General features: G+C 35.8%; 2 protein-coding genes across 2 annotated transcripts; both read right to left on the bottom strand.

Annotated features, from left to right (window-relative positions):
• Positions 1-47: 47 nt before the first annotated feature.
• Positions 48-3,018, bottom strand: LOC146138912 (inositol-pentakisphosphate 2-kinase-like). The gene is made up of 2 exons (XM_083394098.1): positions 1,130-3,018; positions 48-942 (listed from the first exon to the last, which is right to left on the bottom strand). The coding sequence occupies exons 1-2, from the start codon at positions 2,353-2,355 to the stop codon at positions 657-659; spliced, it is 1,512 nt and encodes a 503-aa protein (XP_083250224.1). The 5' UTR covers positions 2,356-3,018; the 3' UTR covers positions 48-656.
• Positions 3,019-12,880: 9,862 nt separating this feature from the next.
• LOC146138911 (glutamine synthetase-like) lies at positions 12,881-18,367 on the bottom strand. Its single transcript, XM_083393296.1, has 7 exons — positions 18,084-18,367; positions 17,675-17,836; positions 17,281-17,427; positions 16,520-16,647; positions 16,057-16,256; positions 15,521-15,701; positions 12,881-13,538 (listed from the first exon to the last, which is right to left on the bottom strand). The coding sequence occupies exons 1-7, from the start codon at positions 18,241-18,243 to the stop codon at positions 13,407-13,409; spliced, it is 1,110 nt and encodes a 369-aa protein (XP_083249422.1). The 5' UTR covers positions 18,244-18,367; the 3' UTR covers positions 12,881-13,406.
• Positions 18,368-18,634: the final 267 nt, after the last annotated feature.

Below are 18,634 nucleotides of genomic sequence, written 5' to 3'. Positions count from 1 at the left end.
CATTATTATTTAATCAGAGAATTATCCGTGTTTAAGGTTTTAGAATGCTGGAATAAGAAACAGGTACATCAAATACTGACTCTGCATATAAAAAAAAGCAAAAAAATTTCCTAAAACAACCAAAAAATAGGAAATTCTACAAGACAAAGCTGCCGAAATATAATATTCCTATTACCACAAATAAAATCTCTGGCAACAAAACAGAATGATTTAATTAGGCAAGAAAAGCGATGGTAAAGCAGTGGACAGAAAATAGCACATTGCAAAAAAAATAAAGTTTTTAGGTTAAAATAACCACAATAGAAAAGTTTTCGAAGAATCCCCACCCATTAGTGCATAGTGAAGAAGAAAGTAAACAACATCAAGCAACAAATTGTAAACTGATATCTGCCCAATTGACAAATTGTTGTTAACTAAGTGTTTCCTAGTAATTGAACACTATTCATGGCGTGGGAATAACTTAGCAGCCTTTGAAAACCTCTTCAAATTGCACATGAAAGAATCACAACCAAAAAAAAGGTATAATTACAATTTAATATTGCAGCAAGTTAACATTGTGACCATTGCAAGTGTTTTACATTTTAATGCGGCATTTAAAGTCTAATTATAACAGGTAGATATTGCAAAAAAAATTCAAAAGCTCAAAAAAAAAATATTTAGGTAAATGTCAATTTCCACCAATCAGCCAGTTTTTTATTTTGTTCAAAATAAAATGGGATTCTTGAAGATGATTTTGGGTCCATGTCGACAACGGCGATGGAAACAAGGTAAAAGTTTCCGAGTCTGTCGCGAATCACGTTACACAAAGCCGTCGGCTTTTTTGTCTTGACTAGGTGGGAGACGTCTGATTTGGTGGGGTGGATTTTTCTCAAAGAAATCATGATTGAACAGTCGCAAAAAGATTTTGAAACAAGAAAGCGCCTAACTTTTGTAGCAACGTCTCTAAAAAAATTTTAAAAAATTTTTTAAAACAGTTCAAATATATTTCTATATTTTTTGTTAAATTCTATGATACAAAATTAGCAAAAACTTCTACGATACAAAATTATAGAAAACTCCTATGATACAAAATTTATTAGAAAATGATTTCAACTAGAATTTATGATATGTAGAACAAAAACAAACATACGTTTTTGAAGACTTTGCCTTTCCTTTAGTATGATTGGGAGATCCACTTGGCTTGATTGCATCTTTCCAAACTGGTGCAGTATATGGGCCGTCCAGGTTGGATTCCACTTCAGACATCGTCACGTTGTCCCGACTTCGTTCGGAATCGTACAACTTCATTACATCACTGATTGATAACACATTTAATTTCTGAGCGGCAAGGATTAATCCTAGAATACAGTTACTAGGAAGAGATGTTTCTTCAAGAATTTCCAGAGGTTTTGAGTGGCCATTTAAAAGCTTCGAAGGCCTCCCTTTGATGGAATGTCCACAACAATACTGAGGTGTTGTGATGGCGCCTTCGTGGTGTTTTTCTAGGACCGGTAACAAAAGAGCTTCACATATCAAATCAATGAATGTTGAACACAGCTCCGGAAACGACAAATCTAAAGATAACGAGCTACATATAAACGATTCAAGTAGCGTTGTTAGAAGTGACACTGGAGTGTTGATACCATTTGTCGTTGAACTGCTTTTGTTGGGCTTTATCGTCTCTTGTGAATACGACAAGTGTCCATTCTTAAATAGACGGAAATTGTTTTGAGGTGTAGATAACAGTGCAGATATGGCTTTCTTTATTCTGACTTTGTCACCTGAAAATAGGTCTACAGGGCAGTAGTGTGAACATTCTGAGAATCTTTTCTCGCATTTAACACGGTACAGTTGAGTTAAACAAAACTGGCAAACGTTTTGAGGAAGTCCATTCGAATCTGCGTGTAATATAAATCCACGTTTTGGCTTAATCTCGATGCTGATGGTATCCTTTTGTAAGGCAAGTTCCAGTGGCAGCTGTAACTGGTTGTTCGCAACATTTATCGGAATAAAACAATGATCAAACATTAACAAACCATTCCTGGTTTCCTTGAGGTCCTTATGCCTTCTGCTTTCTGGACGCTGGTGTTGAATGTTGGAATTCAGGGCGTTGGCGAATTCCGACGAAACCTGAACTTCTTTCGAAATGTGGCAAGCATCGGAGTATTTCATTAACGGCAAGGCAACGAATTCCTGAAAGCGCAAAACTTCGCGAACATTATCTTTGCCGGGTTTCGGCGCCGGTTGTTCGCCATTGTATTGCGAGGTGGCCTGGCTTTTCTGAAGGCGCAAAACCTGGCCTTTTTCGTTGCTCACTACAATGTGCTTGTTCCCTTCTGCGCGGTACTTCCATTGTGTACAGTCAAACGTCTCCATTACATTGTAATCCTGCCGAATTTTCGGACCTCAGCATGTCCAACTTAGTTTGGCGTTCCTACGAAAACAAGCTCAGACACACACGACCCTGCTTTACCCTGAGTGAGCGCTCGGAAATCTTCGCAACTTTTCGCGAATGCGAACACCACTTATCCCAAATCATAGCGTTAAGGGGAAAAAATGCTGCATTAGAAAAAAGTTAAAATTCGGGCCGAAATACAACAAACTAAACCAAATTTTTCACATTTCTGTAATTAAATAGTGACAAATAACGTACAAACTACATTTAATGAAACATTGATTGAATTTTACAAACAATTTTGCGCAAAGTAACTTCTCTCGCATGCGCTGACCAGCAGACCCCTGCATTCCGGATTGGTCGCATTGCTATTGACGTAACAGAAAAAGCCGGAAGAAATATCGATTCTCCCCAAGTAAGCTGCCCTGGAATGCTGTGAGAACCATTATCCAACGCTTTTTTCCAGTCGAGGGTCCTTTGGAACGCCGACCCAGCGCAGCTCTTGAAGTAAGGGTCTTGACAAATTCACTCGCTCGATGCGAGTTTCAGCTAGTTTGTGACCGCAAAGCACCAAATAAGTCGAAGCTATTTCTGCTCCAAGCAAACTTCGCTAAACTCCCTTTCTGCGCGGCGCCGGTAGATTACGCAATGTTTGTATTGCGCACTATCCGCACTTTTACAAAGAATATTGTCGCAAATGAATTTTAACGGCATATGAACACCTTTATCTTTATCAGTAAGCCAACATTTTGTCCCCAATTAAATAAATTTCAATAAACATGCTATAATGTTTGTACAGTGGGCCACATTATTAAACGGTTTATTGCGCAGTGTTCACCAAACAAATATTATCCTTTATAGTCTTGTTTTTGAGTTGTTTGCCAGAAACAATGGTGTCATTCAGGGTTTCGCTTGGGTGAAAAGCAAAAGGACGCCAATCACCTTTTACAGGAACCAGCAGTTTGTTGACAATTTGTGATTCACCTGAGAACTAGGCTCAGTCCTCTGGTAAACATGACCAATTTTAACTTTTTGTGCTAGGTTTTCGTTTTAATGGGCGATCGCAGAAATCTGAATACGTGAAAAAACAAAATTTTGTATATTTTGTCTTTAACTCATCTTCTCACTTTTATCTTTGTTAAATCGGCTAAAATCGAACGAAACGTAGGCGATTTTTAAGTAATCTAATCAGAAAGAGTAAAGTGTTGATTTCACCAGCATTCTTTTCACATGAGCTCACAGCCTGCTGATATTGTGACGCGTCGATTTCAATAAAAACAATACACACGCCCTCCAGTTGTGACGTATTCACTCGTCACAATGCCCCGACTAGTTTGAATGATGCAAAACTACATCACGTATCAGTTTATGGCGATAAACAAGTTGGCACCGTGTGTGTTGTTTGTTAAAATCGTTAAGTTGACCGTAAACCGCTTTTGGCTGATATTAGAAGAAGTGGTAAACAATTGAAATTCAATAAAGTGGTGGTTTACTGCCTAAAAACAATAAACATCGGGCAAATAGTGCTTTTTAGGACCGATTGGTTAAAAAATAGTGTTTTCAAAGTACGTTTCTTGCACCATAAAGCAACGTAGATTACCCTGCTACAAATAGTATTGCTGTAACAACCAGCAGGTGATAAAAAACACGCGATTTTATTACAGGACCTGTTACCACAACCGAGGCCAAACATTCGCACAGGCACAGGATTTTATTCTGCCGCAGAGGTTTTCGAGTGAATTTCAGCCGGATTTCATCTCGAGCACATCGAAACCGGCAAAAGCTTTGATAAAGGCTGGGGACGCTTCAGAGATGAAAGTCAAAAAAGCCTTGTAAGCCGCAGCTGTACAACATGCTGCTTGGTTATGCGGGGGCGGGTGTTCACGAATGGATTCACTCGAATTGTGCGGAAATGCGGCCTTATAAAGCCCCTGAATGAGCCTAAGCCCACCCGGCCCCGGTGCATTGTCTATCCATGGGAACTGGACATGCCTCGATTGGCCAGCAATTGCGACCTACTGCGAAGACTGTTTTTTTTACCCTTAATTTTCTTAAAAAATTTGCTTTGAAAATTAGTGGGAAAAAAGTTTTTGCATGAAAGTAAAATTCGGTGGTAAGCCTTCGATAACCTTCAATTTGCGGCCCACTATAAACAAAAATAAAATACTTGCGGCCGACGGTAAAGATGTCAGATTCGTATTTTCAATCTTTATTTGCGCTGTCTTATAAAAAATTGCTTTAAAAATAGTGGAAAAATAGTTTTGTATAGAAGTAAAAATTAAAGTAGTACGTCTTCGTTTAGCTTTAATTTGCGACCCACCATAAATAAAAATAAAATACTCACAGCACTAAGTCCGTATAGATTATCTTTTTGTAAAATTGACACATTGTGACAAAGATGGCCTAAAATAACCGTTATAGCCCATATTATTGGTCTATAAAGAGACCCACCCGGCCTGTGCTTTGCGCACCTGTTGTTCAAGTGATGTAATTTACTGATCAGCTGTTACAAAGGTCACATAGCTTCTCCAGTGCGTTTGCGGGAGAAAGTGATTTTTTGCTGAGTGGACAAAACTTGTTATTCGCAATCAGAACGATACAACGTTATAACCATTGTTGTACATCGTGGGATTCCTATATCAACCGTAACATGATATTTCTACACTTTGCATGGGATTTATTGTGGCGTCAATAAGCATGTATCATATCGGAACATTTCAACAATGTGGAATTTAATATTAATATAGAAGAGTGTCCATATTTCCTATTTCGTGAAACTACGTCGACAATAGAAGTCTTCGCTTGATTCATTCCTAAAATATGTGCTTGTTGTAAATGCCTTATTTATGCGTATCCACTGTGTACGTGCTTTAATGTACGTACAAAGTTAAGAAACCCGAAATACGCTCTGCGATTGTTGGACTTTTTCTGCCAAAAAACAGTTAACTGTGAAGAATCCTGCGAAATAAACTTTACAGCTTACACGACTTTTCGTCACAAAATTTAACTTAGTTGAGCAAAACTCGCGTTCTTGTTTAGCCAAACTAAATTCAAAGCGTTTAAAGTAAAACATACTCTAAGTCTCTTTAAAGTCGGCCTGCTTAACTGCAATATGCCGTAACATATTCAATACATTTAATTTAAGCACCTAAAGTTATCGAAACTGGTAATTCCCCAGCGATTGGATTTTCCTATTGTTTGTCATTGATACGTCACAATTTCGTTTTTGCAGTGGCGCTGTTTCGTTACAAAAAATGTTTCTGAAGTGTTTTTTGAAATCCTTTTTTAAAAGATATTGATTCCTTTATTGAAGAACCAAAATCGTTTCTTGGAGTAAAATTTATTTCTTTTTTATTAAATTATTTTTTATTCAAATGCTGATTTGGTAAAACATTTCACAAATGATTTTGATCGTCTTTGAACAAAAGCCTTAAAAAAACTTGCTTTATTTGTGTAAACAGTTTTTACGCCAGGGTTTAATAAATGTTAGAACGGCCAAAAATAATTTCGGAAAAAAATATTTTTTTTGTGACACCATTTACGAAACTGGAGGCATATACTTGGCTTCTATACATTTTTGCCTAAAAAGACATTATCTTGCATCACAAAAAAATTGTGTCAGTTATTAATAATATTATGGACAAAAGAGGAAATACGGAAATTGATTAAAAAATAAAGAAAAAGGCAACTTTCTTTCCTTGAAAATAATTCACGAAATCACAGTTATTTTTCACTATAAAAACTTATACAGAAGCATCATCCGGTTTAAACAGCATTAGACCCAAGTTGTTTTCATAACCAGCCGAGCCTGTCATACGGGAATTTTTAACACGACTGCAAAAAGGGAAATTTTCTGTCCTAAAAGCAATGGCAACGCCATTAGCGAAACCACAATTATATGTGGATCCATTTTTCCCCAAAAAAGGATCAGAACCGTTGAAAACAACAATTTATTTTTATATTCAACTGTAAAAATAGGTGTTTTTTCCTACAGCACTGAATGAACGACTAAAGTGTTCTGAAGGCCACAAACTCGCAGTTTTCATAACAACGGCTTCGTTTCCATTGAACCGAAACAATAGCTTTTTAAATCGAGTCAAAAGTGTAAAACCTTTATCCTGTGGTATAAACACTAATTTTGTTTTATATTCAAGCAAGACCATGAAATAAGTGTTTTTCTCATTAATGTCAAAAAAGCGAAGTGTTTGTCTTAAAATCCAAGAAAACGCCATGACGAAACCGATATTTTTAGTTCGTAAGAATTTCTATCAGAGCCGCTTTACGTTTGCGGGCGTGATATAAATTTTTTTGTTGAACTTAATTACCTTGATTATCGTGAAGCGAATAAAAAATAATAACTATGCAATAAAAACTGTAGTAAGCCTTAATAAGTTGTCGTTAATTTTATTATTTCATTAAAGTGTAGTGCACCCGACAAGGCTTAAAACATGCTTTATCTTCAAAAAGAAATTAGAGCGCGGGCTAAAATAAATTAACTCTGTGGGCCGGATCTGACCCGTGGGTCGTAGTATGGTGACCCTTTCCGTAAACAAACGTTTCACTTCCCTTAAACCACTGCAACAACAGGCCTTTGGCAACTAGTTGTTGACGAACTTCCTATAAGCTACCATAAACAGGATCCAGCCGAAACCTTGGATTGGTCTTTGCGCTTGACTTTGTTGACTGCTCGCGATGCGTGGGCGTCTGCTGTTACGTCACAATGCACGTGACCTTGAGCCGGATCACAAGTACGGGAATTCCCCGATCTAGTTGAGCTACGGAACGGATGTTTCTGTTTCGGCTGCTGGTTTGGGGAATTACGCAATGTGATTGCTATAGGTTAAAGATGGTTTAGTTGTTGTTACTTGTAAGTAGAATGTACGCTTTTTGACAAATCCACTTTAGACTAATACGTATTGGCTTAAGTTTTGAGTGTGTTTCGTAACTTTTTGTTACCGCCGGATTTGTCATGTATAGAAATCCTCCTTCCTACAAAACAATTTCGAAAAAAATTAAATTATGAAATAGTGATTCTTTAACTGTAGCACATTTTTTACAAAACCATATACAACTATAAGAATCATCCACTATGCATACTCGAAGGTTGTAGGTAAATGTTTTTTTATCATTATCAGTTATTTAAGGATAGTAAACATTCAAATCTCACACATCTGCTAACGTGCCTACTTGTAATACGAATAAGTTATTTTTCCAAATCAAAAACGTTCCGGAGAACACTTTACAATTCCTTGAAGGGAAATCGCTGCTCAAGCAGTATAATGTGCCAAGGGATTGCATGGTTCAATTTATCGTTGTATTTTAGTTTTTACAATGTTTTGATTCTAATTTATTCCTAAAGCATTTTTTTAACCGAAAATGTTACTATACCTCGCCTAACCTTGTTTTTTACTCATAGTTTATTCTTTCCACCCTTCAAATGTTACTTTTAATTACTGACCACGTGCAACTTGCAAGTTCTTCCTCTACCGGTTCTTGGAGAAATTTCCGGCAACTGGGACAGCAGCGTATAATTTCTACTTAACATAAAATTTTGTTGTTGGCCACTTACATTGTTTTATACGTATAATTTTTGACTTAATTTAATCTTTAAATTTACTGGTTACAATTAACTATAAACTGAAAAACCTACATGTATCGTTCAGGAATGTTAATTTATATGATGCGTCAGTCGGTTGCGATTGAAATGTCTTATTTAGGCCTGCCTTAAAACTAAGCTCTTTTTTCGGTTTTCCGGTGCCTTTCCTTTCATACTTTAAAGAAAAAACAATCCTCAGGTAATTTTAAGACGCAATTTGTGGTACAAGAATTATAACGTATTGTTCCTATGCACCAAACATTTTGATAATGGGTTAAACCGTTAAAGCAATGATACTAAGCAATGACAAACAAAGGGTGCAAGGATTTCTTTAAAATTATACTATAATATAGTAAACTTGAGTACAGGGGTCGTTTTGTTCAGTCAAGCGTTGTTTAACCAACTTAAAGCTTAGGTGAAAAGCTTGCCTTGTAATGTTCAGACTGTATTCGGATGACATGCAATTCATATATTTTAGCTCTTTACTGCTTTTAGTGATGTTAAAAACAATTTTAATCTCCCGCTTGAAGCAGTAAAGTGTCAGACTTTTTTTTTCGTTAGTAGCCTACAACCGACACCGCTTTGACCTTGTTGCAGTGATGAAAGTAATGCAGGGTTGGGCAACCTTTTCAACACAAGGGCCAGTTAGGAAATGTAATGCTCACAGGAGGGCGCACATTAAATAAACACTAATTCATATTTTCAGCTTTTACTAGAATATCAAATGAGCTACTAGGCTGCAACTAGGGCAGTTTTGTCAGTGCTGTCTACTTGTGGATTCGCAAATAACTTTTCCTACAATTCCAATGACGCCTTTCTCGTACGGATCGGCTCAGTACAATTTAATTAACAGCCTTAATTCAAAACCAGCTGTTACATAACTTCTCAGTCAATATACGTGGCAAAAGTCTGTTACACCTTGACCGTACTAGACGAGTGTAATTGTTGCAAAACAATTCTTTATCACAACAACGTGACACAAGTAAAACTTTATGAACGAAGATTGTTTTGTAATAGATGCTCCCCATTCTAGTTCAACTGCATTAGTGCAGCGGTTATGCCTATGGGTTACATCGCACTTCAAACAGGAAACTGATAGAGCAAAAGCCCAACATAGTGCACGCTCGTAGCCTTAGTGAGGGAAAAATAGCTGGAAGAAGGTGAAGGGCCGCACGTTGCCCACCCCTGAAGCAATGGAACGGTCTGGAATGGCGTTCTGATAAAAAAAAAGTTTTACAGGTGAAAAAATGTTCAAATGTCAAAAAAACACTTTTTTGACCAAGCAAGGCAAGCATCTCCTTTATTGTATTTAACGATTTTCATCTGCATATTATTTATCGAAAGATAACTTTATAGCTTTTCCAAGGTCATTTGCTTTAGACGTCCCGTAATGACGTCATTCGAAAAAAAATTTGCGTTTTGGTAAGAAAATTATTCTACTTTTACACCTGCCTTGTTCTTACTAGTATACTTACATATTTTGTATCTTAAAATAATGATCGTTCAAATATCTTCAACATTTACAAAACAAACTTAAAAAAATTTTTGACTAGGAAATATCTAAACACCGCCGTTTTGCATTCATTAGAATATAGAGTTTATTGTGAAAAGACTTCCCCACTGTACGTACAGAAATTACTCAAACCGATATAACCGTATGACGAATATTGATCATCGTCAACAAAGCAGTCCATTGTTACGTCCCTATGGGTTATAATTCAAATCAAAACATCGGGTTAAATTTCTCTCATCAATTTCCCTGTAATATATCGCCATCGATCTAACTGAAATTGGATTTCAAGTTTGATTGCAAGCTTAATACAAGTGACGTAGCCCTATCTACTGTATTTCTAATTTTAACCTAAATCGGATTTTATCTAATAAGGTACCTTGTCCAACGGCTTTTTTAGTCTCTCAGACAAAAAAAAAGAATTTGAACTAGTACTTCGGTTAGAAAGACTTGTAGTTGATTTTTATGCTAAAAGCATAGGTAATGCTAAAATGTATAAAAGATCTACCAAGTGACCAATCTTTGCTGGTAAACCAAAATGTGTAACGAGCGAAACGCTATATAATATTTTCTTGAGTCGTGACCTTGACATATTCGGCTTGGTTCTGATTCGACCACTTGTGAAGGACTATTTAGATCTGTGTCGTATTCAACGGTTTACAACGACGGGCTAAATTAAAAACTATAAGTAAGCGAGGGCTACATTGGTCTGAAAAGAAACAAGATTTTTGACAATGCCATATAATTTACAAGTTATGAGTAGGGATAATACTTCCGTGGCCTTAGCCTTAACATATTCGGCTCAGTTATGATTCAACCACACGTAAACAACGGTTAAGATATGTATCGTCCAAAAGTTTTCAATGGCGGGCCAACTTAAAAACTAAATGTTAAAGCGGGCTTATAAGAAACCAATTTATTGACAATGCCATATAATTATACAACTTATAAGTAGCACACAAGCAATTACAAAAGCATCGTACGCTTCCCCATGGACACAACAAACATGCAAAGTATAAACAAGCTGCAAAAGGTGCCATTAGGGATGTCTGATATGCCAAGTGGTAGAATCGGTTATCGTCCGATACTAGGGTAGTATCGGTGCCGATACGATACCAAATTTATAAAGGAATTTTAGTGAACTTCGATGAAATGAAGTGATTGCCAAATGTCACCTCAAAAGGTAAATTTACCAAAAAATAGTTGGTCAGCAATAACCGGAACAGAGTTATCTTGAACGTTTTAATTTAATCTATTTTGCTTGTTCAAGTGAAGTAATGACGTCATTTGGTATTGCGATTGCATAATATCGGTTATAATAAAATGTCAAGTATCAGAAATCCATATATGCCATTATCACCAGTTGACGACTTAGAGTTGACCTAAACCGGTTTTGTTTTACTCCCTGAATAAAATAGCACAAACAAGGCGGATAATAACTGCAATCCAAGCACATAATCTTTGATAACAATTGTCTAGTATGCTTAATAAAAAGTGCGAATGCACGCAGTTAAACTGCTTGCGGGCAAATATTAAAAAGCACCTTTTGATCTACTTGGTACAGTTCAAGAGGTTCAACTGTTGCGTAACAATTGTTCAACTTTGTCATGCTTGCATGAACTTACAGGGTCGCTGGGGATTCAACCCTAGGGGCAAAGTTTTTGTAAAAGTCAACTCTACGTGACTTTCCTTGAAATAACACTAAACGTCGCGCCTGCTTTAAAATATTTTTAAAGTGCTGTTGACGTAGCCATAAAACTAATGGACTAAAAAACAACGACCGATAAAACAATTGACTAACACAGCAATTACATGTTTTACAGCATAGGACAGCCCTTGTTTAAATAGTTTATAAAGTCGACTTCGGACGCCAAAATAGGAAATTGCTTTTTACAAGCGACTGTAAAAGTCTCGTTAGCAATTGTTAAGCCACACAAGCTGTAAATAAGCTGACGCAGTTTATGACAACATGTATTACGTAAGTTTACAGGGCAAATCACCATTTAGGGTTCAACATCCACCCTGTTTCATTGAGAAGTAATTATAATTTGCACAAATTTTTGATTACTAAAACAAAACAAGGTTAGCGTCGGTCGCATATTTAAGAAACAGCAGCATTGGGAATTTATCAAGCTAAAAGCCTGGGTGCACTTAATGCAAAAGACTTGCGAATTAAAATATTGCATAAGAACTTCGAATTTAAGCTCTTTGTTTAGGTATACGCCTTGCATCAAGAAAATACTAAATTTAACTTATTTTTCTTGACTACATAAATAGTCTAAAGTGTAATTTTTCATAAAGAAAAAAAGTTATGCAAAAAAGTCAGAGGAAACTTTACTTAAAAAATGGGACAAATACCAGGCTATAAAACTATTTTACAACCTAGCTTGTATTAGATCATTATAAAAAATTGTGGCTGAGTCAGTGGTAATTCAGCAAAAGCGAAACGATGCCCAAAGAGTCAATGTAATAAGCCGTAAGTTCAGTATTTTCACCAAAACAACTGTTTCGAACATAATTATGTCACGGTTGATCACGGATACTAGGTAAAAGCAATGCTTGATATCCGCTATAGTTGGAATAGCCTAGGGCCCACGAAATCCAACAGCAGACTAAGCACTCAGCAGTTTAAACATGGAAGGTGCCATTTAATCATTTAAGGAGTTGAACAGGAAAGCCTAGGGCCTGTAAATGGCCATTTATCGGGTTGTATCTGTTCTTTCAAGCAACCACGTGTATGTTAGTGTTTTTTTCCATCCACGTATGCGTGCACGCTCCCGCCGCGTGATGAGCGCGTGCAGGATAAAAACTGGGTCGGATTCGAGCCAATTTCGGTTCTAACACTTTCGCTTTGTTTACATTTCAGCTTTGCTGCAAGTCTGCTATAAATCCTAAATTTTAACGCAATGGTAGTTGAACTGAAGCCCGACATGTGTATTATTTCGATTGCCTTCACCAAAATAATTATTGTTAAGAGCAATTAATTTACCGTAAATTTTTTTTTAATTTCTTTGTTTTTACATTACTGTAGTGAGCAAATTAAAACATTTTTTTTACATTTAAAAACCTTTGAAGGCCCTTTATGTAAGTTTAAATCAAATTTTATAACTCAACCGTATTAATAAAAGTAAAACTTTTACATGGTTTGTAATGTAATAACATAAGTCACTGTTTTAAAGACTTCACTGACACTGATTTAAAAGTGTTTAATTGAAAGCATTACATAATATGCACTTATTTTAAGTCGTAAAACTTTACTAGTTTGTGGTTTCACTTTTGGTATGCTAGAATACTGCTTAGAACGCAATGAACTTACTAGTTTTATTAGTTCAACATTTATTTTTAATGACAACGACCAAGTAGAATGGAGTTGTTATGGTAATGACTTGGACTAAATGACTTTACTGGGACTTTTTACACCAACACTGCTTCCTATGTCGCTCTAATAACAAGTAATTTATCAAAACTCATTCAGGTGTATGTTTCACAGAAACCAAGATTTTATTTCTATTTGGTAGCACACATTGAAAGTCGCCCATTTCGACCAAACAATCAATCGAAAGGCTTTGTTGTGGCGTAAGGTAAAAACAATCGTCGGATGTCGGGTTTCAGTGAATCCAGCGACGGTAAAATGCGAGTTATTCGTTGTTACGTTTGCTAAATATGAGCCGGTTCAGCATACAAACTAAAAGCAGTTAAAACTGGCAACTTAAGTTAAAACTAATGCTGTCCCCAATGGTTAAGATGCGCGCTGAAATGTGCGGAACATACTTCCAAAAAAACAGAAAGCAGCATCTAGGCGAAAACTTAACACAGACTAAGAGTAAGTAAAACAGTAGTTTAAAAGCACAGATACGAGCTACAAAATGTCAAGTGTGGGTTTGTAATGCTGCTTTGGGTGTGGCCAGGAATTCAGCACCTCCAGTTTAAAACTCGAATTCAACGTCCCCTTCCTCGTTAAGAACCGTGGTACGGACTAGGGCCTCTGATACAACGTAAGGATCGCAGTTCGATGAAGGTCTTCTGTCCTCCAAGTAACCACACTTCTGTTCACCAACCTACAAATTCAAATAACAAAAAATTGAAATAAAGTTTTTGTACAATTGTAAAAAATTGTTTAATAGCTTTACATTATAATAGCTTATAGAAATGTTTACTTCCAGTATTTTGAACAAAACCCCAAATTTTTACACAGCCCTTTTTTTGTTGTTAGCGTAAAAATCATTAAAATGTTATGGAATATTTACATTTTATGTTACCATTTGTCTAAACTTCCTAATAAAAGTAATAAAAGTTGTGCTTATTTCTAAAAGCTTTTAATGCAGGGGTTCTTAAACTTTTGTTACCGCTGACCCTTAAAAAACTTTTTTGCTTCGCACGGACCAGCGAAGGCAAGAAATTTTTAGTGATGACGTCATAATACAAACAGACTTCAGAAATTTGCTGTTTCCGGTCCAAAAAAAGTGAAATGAAATAAAGTCTAAGAATATTCAGTGCAAACACGTTTTATTTTAAACTATAGTCTACTCTTTTCTTTGAAAAATAGATTGCTTGAATATACACTTCTAGTTCAATTAGGCCTTCATGGACCCCCTAAAACTGGTTCCAGTACCCCCCCCCCCCCCCCCCCCCCCCCAGGGGTCAACAACCCCAGTTTTAATGAAAGAATAAATAAATATAAAATTTAGTTTAATTAGCTGTTAAAACGTTAAGATTTTTAAAACTTTTTTTACCCTTTATAGTTGTACAATGCCAATAAACAAAGTACTTAAGCTGCTGGAGAATTAATGATTTTATAATGACGCTGACATGTCTGTCATTTTGTTAATTGTGTGCGTAATGTGTGGGGTGATTAACATCCAACTGTCATCAACTCAGACAGCAAAGTACTCTTGTGCTTTGGTTAGATAATTATAAAACCTAACCACCAAAAACTAGGTAACAAAGCTTGAATTTAGTTTTAGGACAGTGTATATCATTTATTAATAGCAAAAGGCATTAAAGTTATAATATATTTAAATTTATAATTCAATTTAAGGCAACAATTTAGAGGTAGAAATGTTATACGGCGCCCTTAAATTATTATCATAAGAATGTATCGCAGGAGCACGAAATGTACGTCAATGCCTGTGCAAACATTTGTCAATGGGGCGGGCTTGCTAAATCTCATGTAACTGTTTTAGAGAACAACAATTGGACAATTTTATAAGTAAGTTTCTTTTTTAAGACCTTGCTTTACATTCTCAACGCAGGGCTATTTTTATTTCTTGTTTTGCTTAAAAGATTCAGAAGCTACATTCTAAAAATCTTGTTAAATAACAATCTATATAATTATTTGAAATAAATTATTGTTAATTAACTAAACAATATTTTACATATGCCTTTAAATGCCTACAATACACATTGTAGCAGGTAGAATACAGGTGGGTTGAGTTGTTTACGACAATGGTGAGAGCACTTATAGAGAAGGATATGAACCAGGATGTCGGACATTAATCTCACGCTCCATCACCAAATGTTTATTTAGCTCCTTTTGTCGAGTATTTTGCTTTTTGGGGCTGGATTTCACACTGCAGTTTATTTTGATGTATCTTTTATAGATTGGTTTCTTGTTTTGCTTTATCTAAAATCGGAGTTTACGAAACACAACAAAAAAAATGTTGTCCTCTACATACTTGTGTTTTGTGTTTTCTGTAGCATTTGATCGACAAACTTCTTAATAATATGATACAAGTTTAGAAGTTTTGCTTTTGAAGAAATAAAAAAGCTATTATAAATTGGATTTTGTGTTGGATTTCGCAGCGTAATGGCTGTTTGGTGTGACAAAAAGTATTGTTAGGCAAGGTACCAAAACAGAAGCAGAACAGAGGTAGGTAACACTGTACACTTAATTCTGTGGGGATTTAGATATTTTTTCATATCTTTTTCACTTTTTGAGTTTTGTAAAACATACCTGCTAAGCCACCTTTATTTACAGCCGAAAATTCACAGCACTGTGCAAAACCTGTAAAACTTGACTCTACAAAACTTTCACACTTACGTGTCTTGGTATCCTGATGGAGGCCTTTCTGTTGGCGATTCCGGACGAGAAATCGTAGATGGAAGCGGTTTCATGAAGTCCGGTAAGTCTTCTGAGGTTGTCCTTTCCTCCCTGGGGGTCATAAGCCTTGATGTGCCAGAAGTGACGTTTGCTCAACTTCTCAACCGCTTTGTGAATCGCCCTGAATGACAAAAAAATAGGCTTGAAAACATGTTTTTTCCCCATTGTGTTTATTTTTTTCAAGGTGTTTTAAGGGACTTTTCTAACTGTTTCTCTACGTTTAGCCTACTTTTGTAACTAAAGCAAAGAAATAGCAAAACTAACTTGGAAATAAAAATCGAAAACAAAACGCTACATATTTTTCGTGATTTATATCAACAAGGCTAAAAACCAGAGTTTTACATCATTAAAAGGGGGAATATTAACATGTAAAAGCTATAGGTTTACAAATGTGGAAATTAACACTAAATCTGCATAAAAAAATAAGTAAGTTAAAATCAGAAAAAATTAAAACTCGGTAAAAACTTGTAACTTACTCAATTCCTCCTGCGACCCTCATGCTTTCCGTGCTGTAGTTGGTATGGCAACCAGCTCCATTCCAGTCACCCTTCATCGGTTTTGGGTCAAACGATGCAACAATGCCGAAATCTTCACACACTCGATGGAGCAAGAACCTTGAAATCCAAAGGTGGTCGCCCATTTCGATTCCCTCGCAAGGTCCAACCTGGTATTCCCACTGTAACAGAAAAAACATTTCTTCAACTTATAATACCAATTTGTTTTATAAATACAGTTTTAATAAATAAAAACAAAAAATAAAATGTTGTTACAATGAAGAAAATCCTAAAGAAAATTAAGGAAATTTTATTTTAAAAAAGTAAATTTATTTGTTTAAACACAAACTTCTTGAAAAAATGAGTACCAAAAAAACAAAGTGGCAAAAATATAGATTAGATTTGCAATTTTTTTATGTTATAAAACTTAAAATATTTGTTTTACCTGAGCAGGCATGACTTCTGCGTTTGTGCCGGCAATCTTGACGCCAGCGAACATACAAGCTTTGTAGTGAGCTTCGACCACGTCACGTCCATAAACATTGCCGGTTCCAACGGCACAGTAATATGGGCCTGGAACGGAACACAACGATTACAATTGAGATATTGAAATACAAAAAAATACCTAATACAATAAATGTCAGTTTTGTGATTGATTAATTCAGTCTAGAAGCAAAAAGAAGGCAACATAAAGTTTCAGGACATTGCAAAATTATTGTTATTCTTTTATACAACAGTGCCACTTATTTTCAAGCACTGCTATCGATAAAGAATGACAGAGGGTATTTATAGATTTAAATCAAATGAACCAAAATACAAAAACAACATTTTTGTCTTGAAAAGTAGACATAAACGCAAAAAATTTGTTGTAGAGGTCAACAAAAAGAACATATTCAAAGACATTTGCAAGAAAATTTACATGTTTTCAAACACCTAAAACTGTTTTTTCTATTTATTTTTAATATAATTAAAAAACAAAACAGTGTAAATAGCATGTTTAACACAATAATAAAGAGTTAAAAAAATTGTTTTACAACAACACTTTTTTAACACATAACTTAGATGGACATAAACCAATTTAAATAAATTAAAGGACTTTTGGACAAATATGTTTTTTTCAAAGATTGTTCAATTTGCAAATCAATAGACTGTTAAAGACTCAAAAGACCACACTGCTTTATGTCTGCCAAATATGTTTGAGCTTACCTTGGGGTCCTGGAAAACCTCCCTTGGGCCAACCGAAGGGGTGACCGTCAACGTCGAGCAAAGTGTACTCCTGCTCCATTCCGAACCAGGGGCGGTCTTCTTTCACTTGTTCCATGATTTCCTTACATCTTCTTCGGTTGTTTGTGGCTAAAAAACATAAACAATGATAAGTTTACCATACATTATAGCTAAAAAATGCCATTGGTCTAGAATCCAACCACGTTTTTACAGTAACGAAACGAGTTGTCAAAATTAAAACTGCAAGGAAGTTATAACTAAAAAACTTACCAATTTAGTGCATATTTTATAGCATTTTTTTAATTTTAATTTTTCTTTTATTGTTTAACAAAAAACGCACGATTAAGCATTGCAAATAATGAACTTTTTAATTTACCAACAGGTTCTTGCTTGTAGTTCAAAACTTCACACATTACAAGTTTGTGAGGATTTCCACGGAATGGATCGCGGAACATCGAAACAGCGCGGATGTAACAATCGCTGTTGGAGCCTTCCGACTGGCCAGTGCTGGAGCCATCGAAATTCCACAAAGGCAAATCTGAATAAAATAACATTTTTTTAAATTTCAACATTAAATTCATATACACAATAAGTTTATCGTGCTGTGGTTCATACAAAAAAAAAATAATAATTTTAACAAAACGAATTCTGAACAACCAATACAGTATATTGACAAAGTTTATCAAACAACAAACATTTACAGGCCAGCAATTTAAAACTTACAGCTGAGGCACAAAAACGATGTGTGTACACAAATGTCATTATGACCTAGTTAAGTTACATACCATCCGGTGATTGGGGTTCAGAGTCCAGGGTTTTTGTTTTACATCTCAGATTTTCTCCGGAACCGTCAATCCAAATGTACATAGCCTGGACTTTTCCATAAGTCTCCAAACTCATGTAGTCGGTCTTGGCGGATTTGTTGAGAAGGGCGTTGGACGGCATTTTGACAGGTTGTGGTACAAACAGGACTTACACACAAATAATTAAAGTAGGTTGATTTAGTCAACAAGACATCGGCGTAATTATAAACTAAGCAGAATACCCCTTTTAAACAGAGAAAACTAGTTTAAAGCAAGGCAAGGCTTAACCATTAAAACGACAACATCTATGACGAACAATAGGAAACTATTGCGTCATACTGAAGACAGTGTTACGAAACAAAGACCAATGCGACTGTTTTACCAGTCATTAGATACTGACATAAACAGTTTGAAGTACACTTTTAGCTTCCTCTAGCGCAACCAACAGTTTGCCAGGCGCACAATTTACAAGTGAAGGGCTTGCTTGCGTTGACTCCTTAATGACGCACGAGCCGGACAGGAGAAAAAAGAGA

The sequence above is a fragment of the Ascidiella aspersa genome, chromosome 7 (assembly GCF_963924565.1).
Source record: "Ascidiella aspersa chromosome 7, kaAscAspe10.2, whole genome shotgun sequence".
Taxonomy (NCBI): Eukaryota; Metazoa; Chordata; class Ascidiacea; order Phlebobranchia; family Ascidiidae; genus Ascidiella; species Ascidiella aspersa.
The sequence above is the reverse complement of the archived record's forward strand: the minus strand, read 5'-3'. Positions and strand labels throughout refer to the sequence as shown.

Coding starts and splice junctions, on each gene's coding strand:
- LOC146138912 (XM_083394098.1), bottom strand. CDS start 2,355: ATGGAGACGTTTGACTGTACACAATGGAAGTACCGCGCAGAAGGGAAC. Junction 943..1,129: donor AAGGCAAAGTCTTCAAAAAC/GTATGTTTGTTT, acceptor AAATTTTTTTAG/AGACGTTGCTACAAAAGTTA.
- LOC146138911 (XM_083393296.1), bottom strand. CDS start 18,243: ATGCCGTCCAACGCCCTTCTCAACAAATCCGCCAAGACCGACTACATG. Junction 17,837..18,083: donor TGAACCCCAATCACCGGATG/GTATGTAACTTA, acceptor TATTTTATTCAG/ATTTGCCTTTGTGGAATTTC. Junction 16,648..17,280: donor AGGTTTTCCAGGACCCCAAG/GTAAGCTCAAAC, acceptor GTTCCGTTCCAG/GCCCATATTACTGTGCCGTT.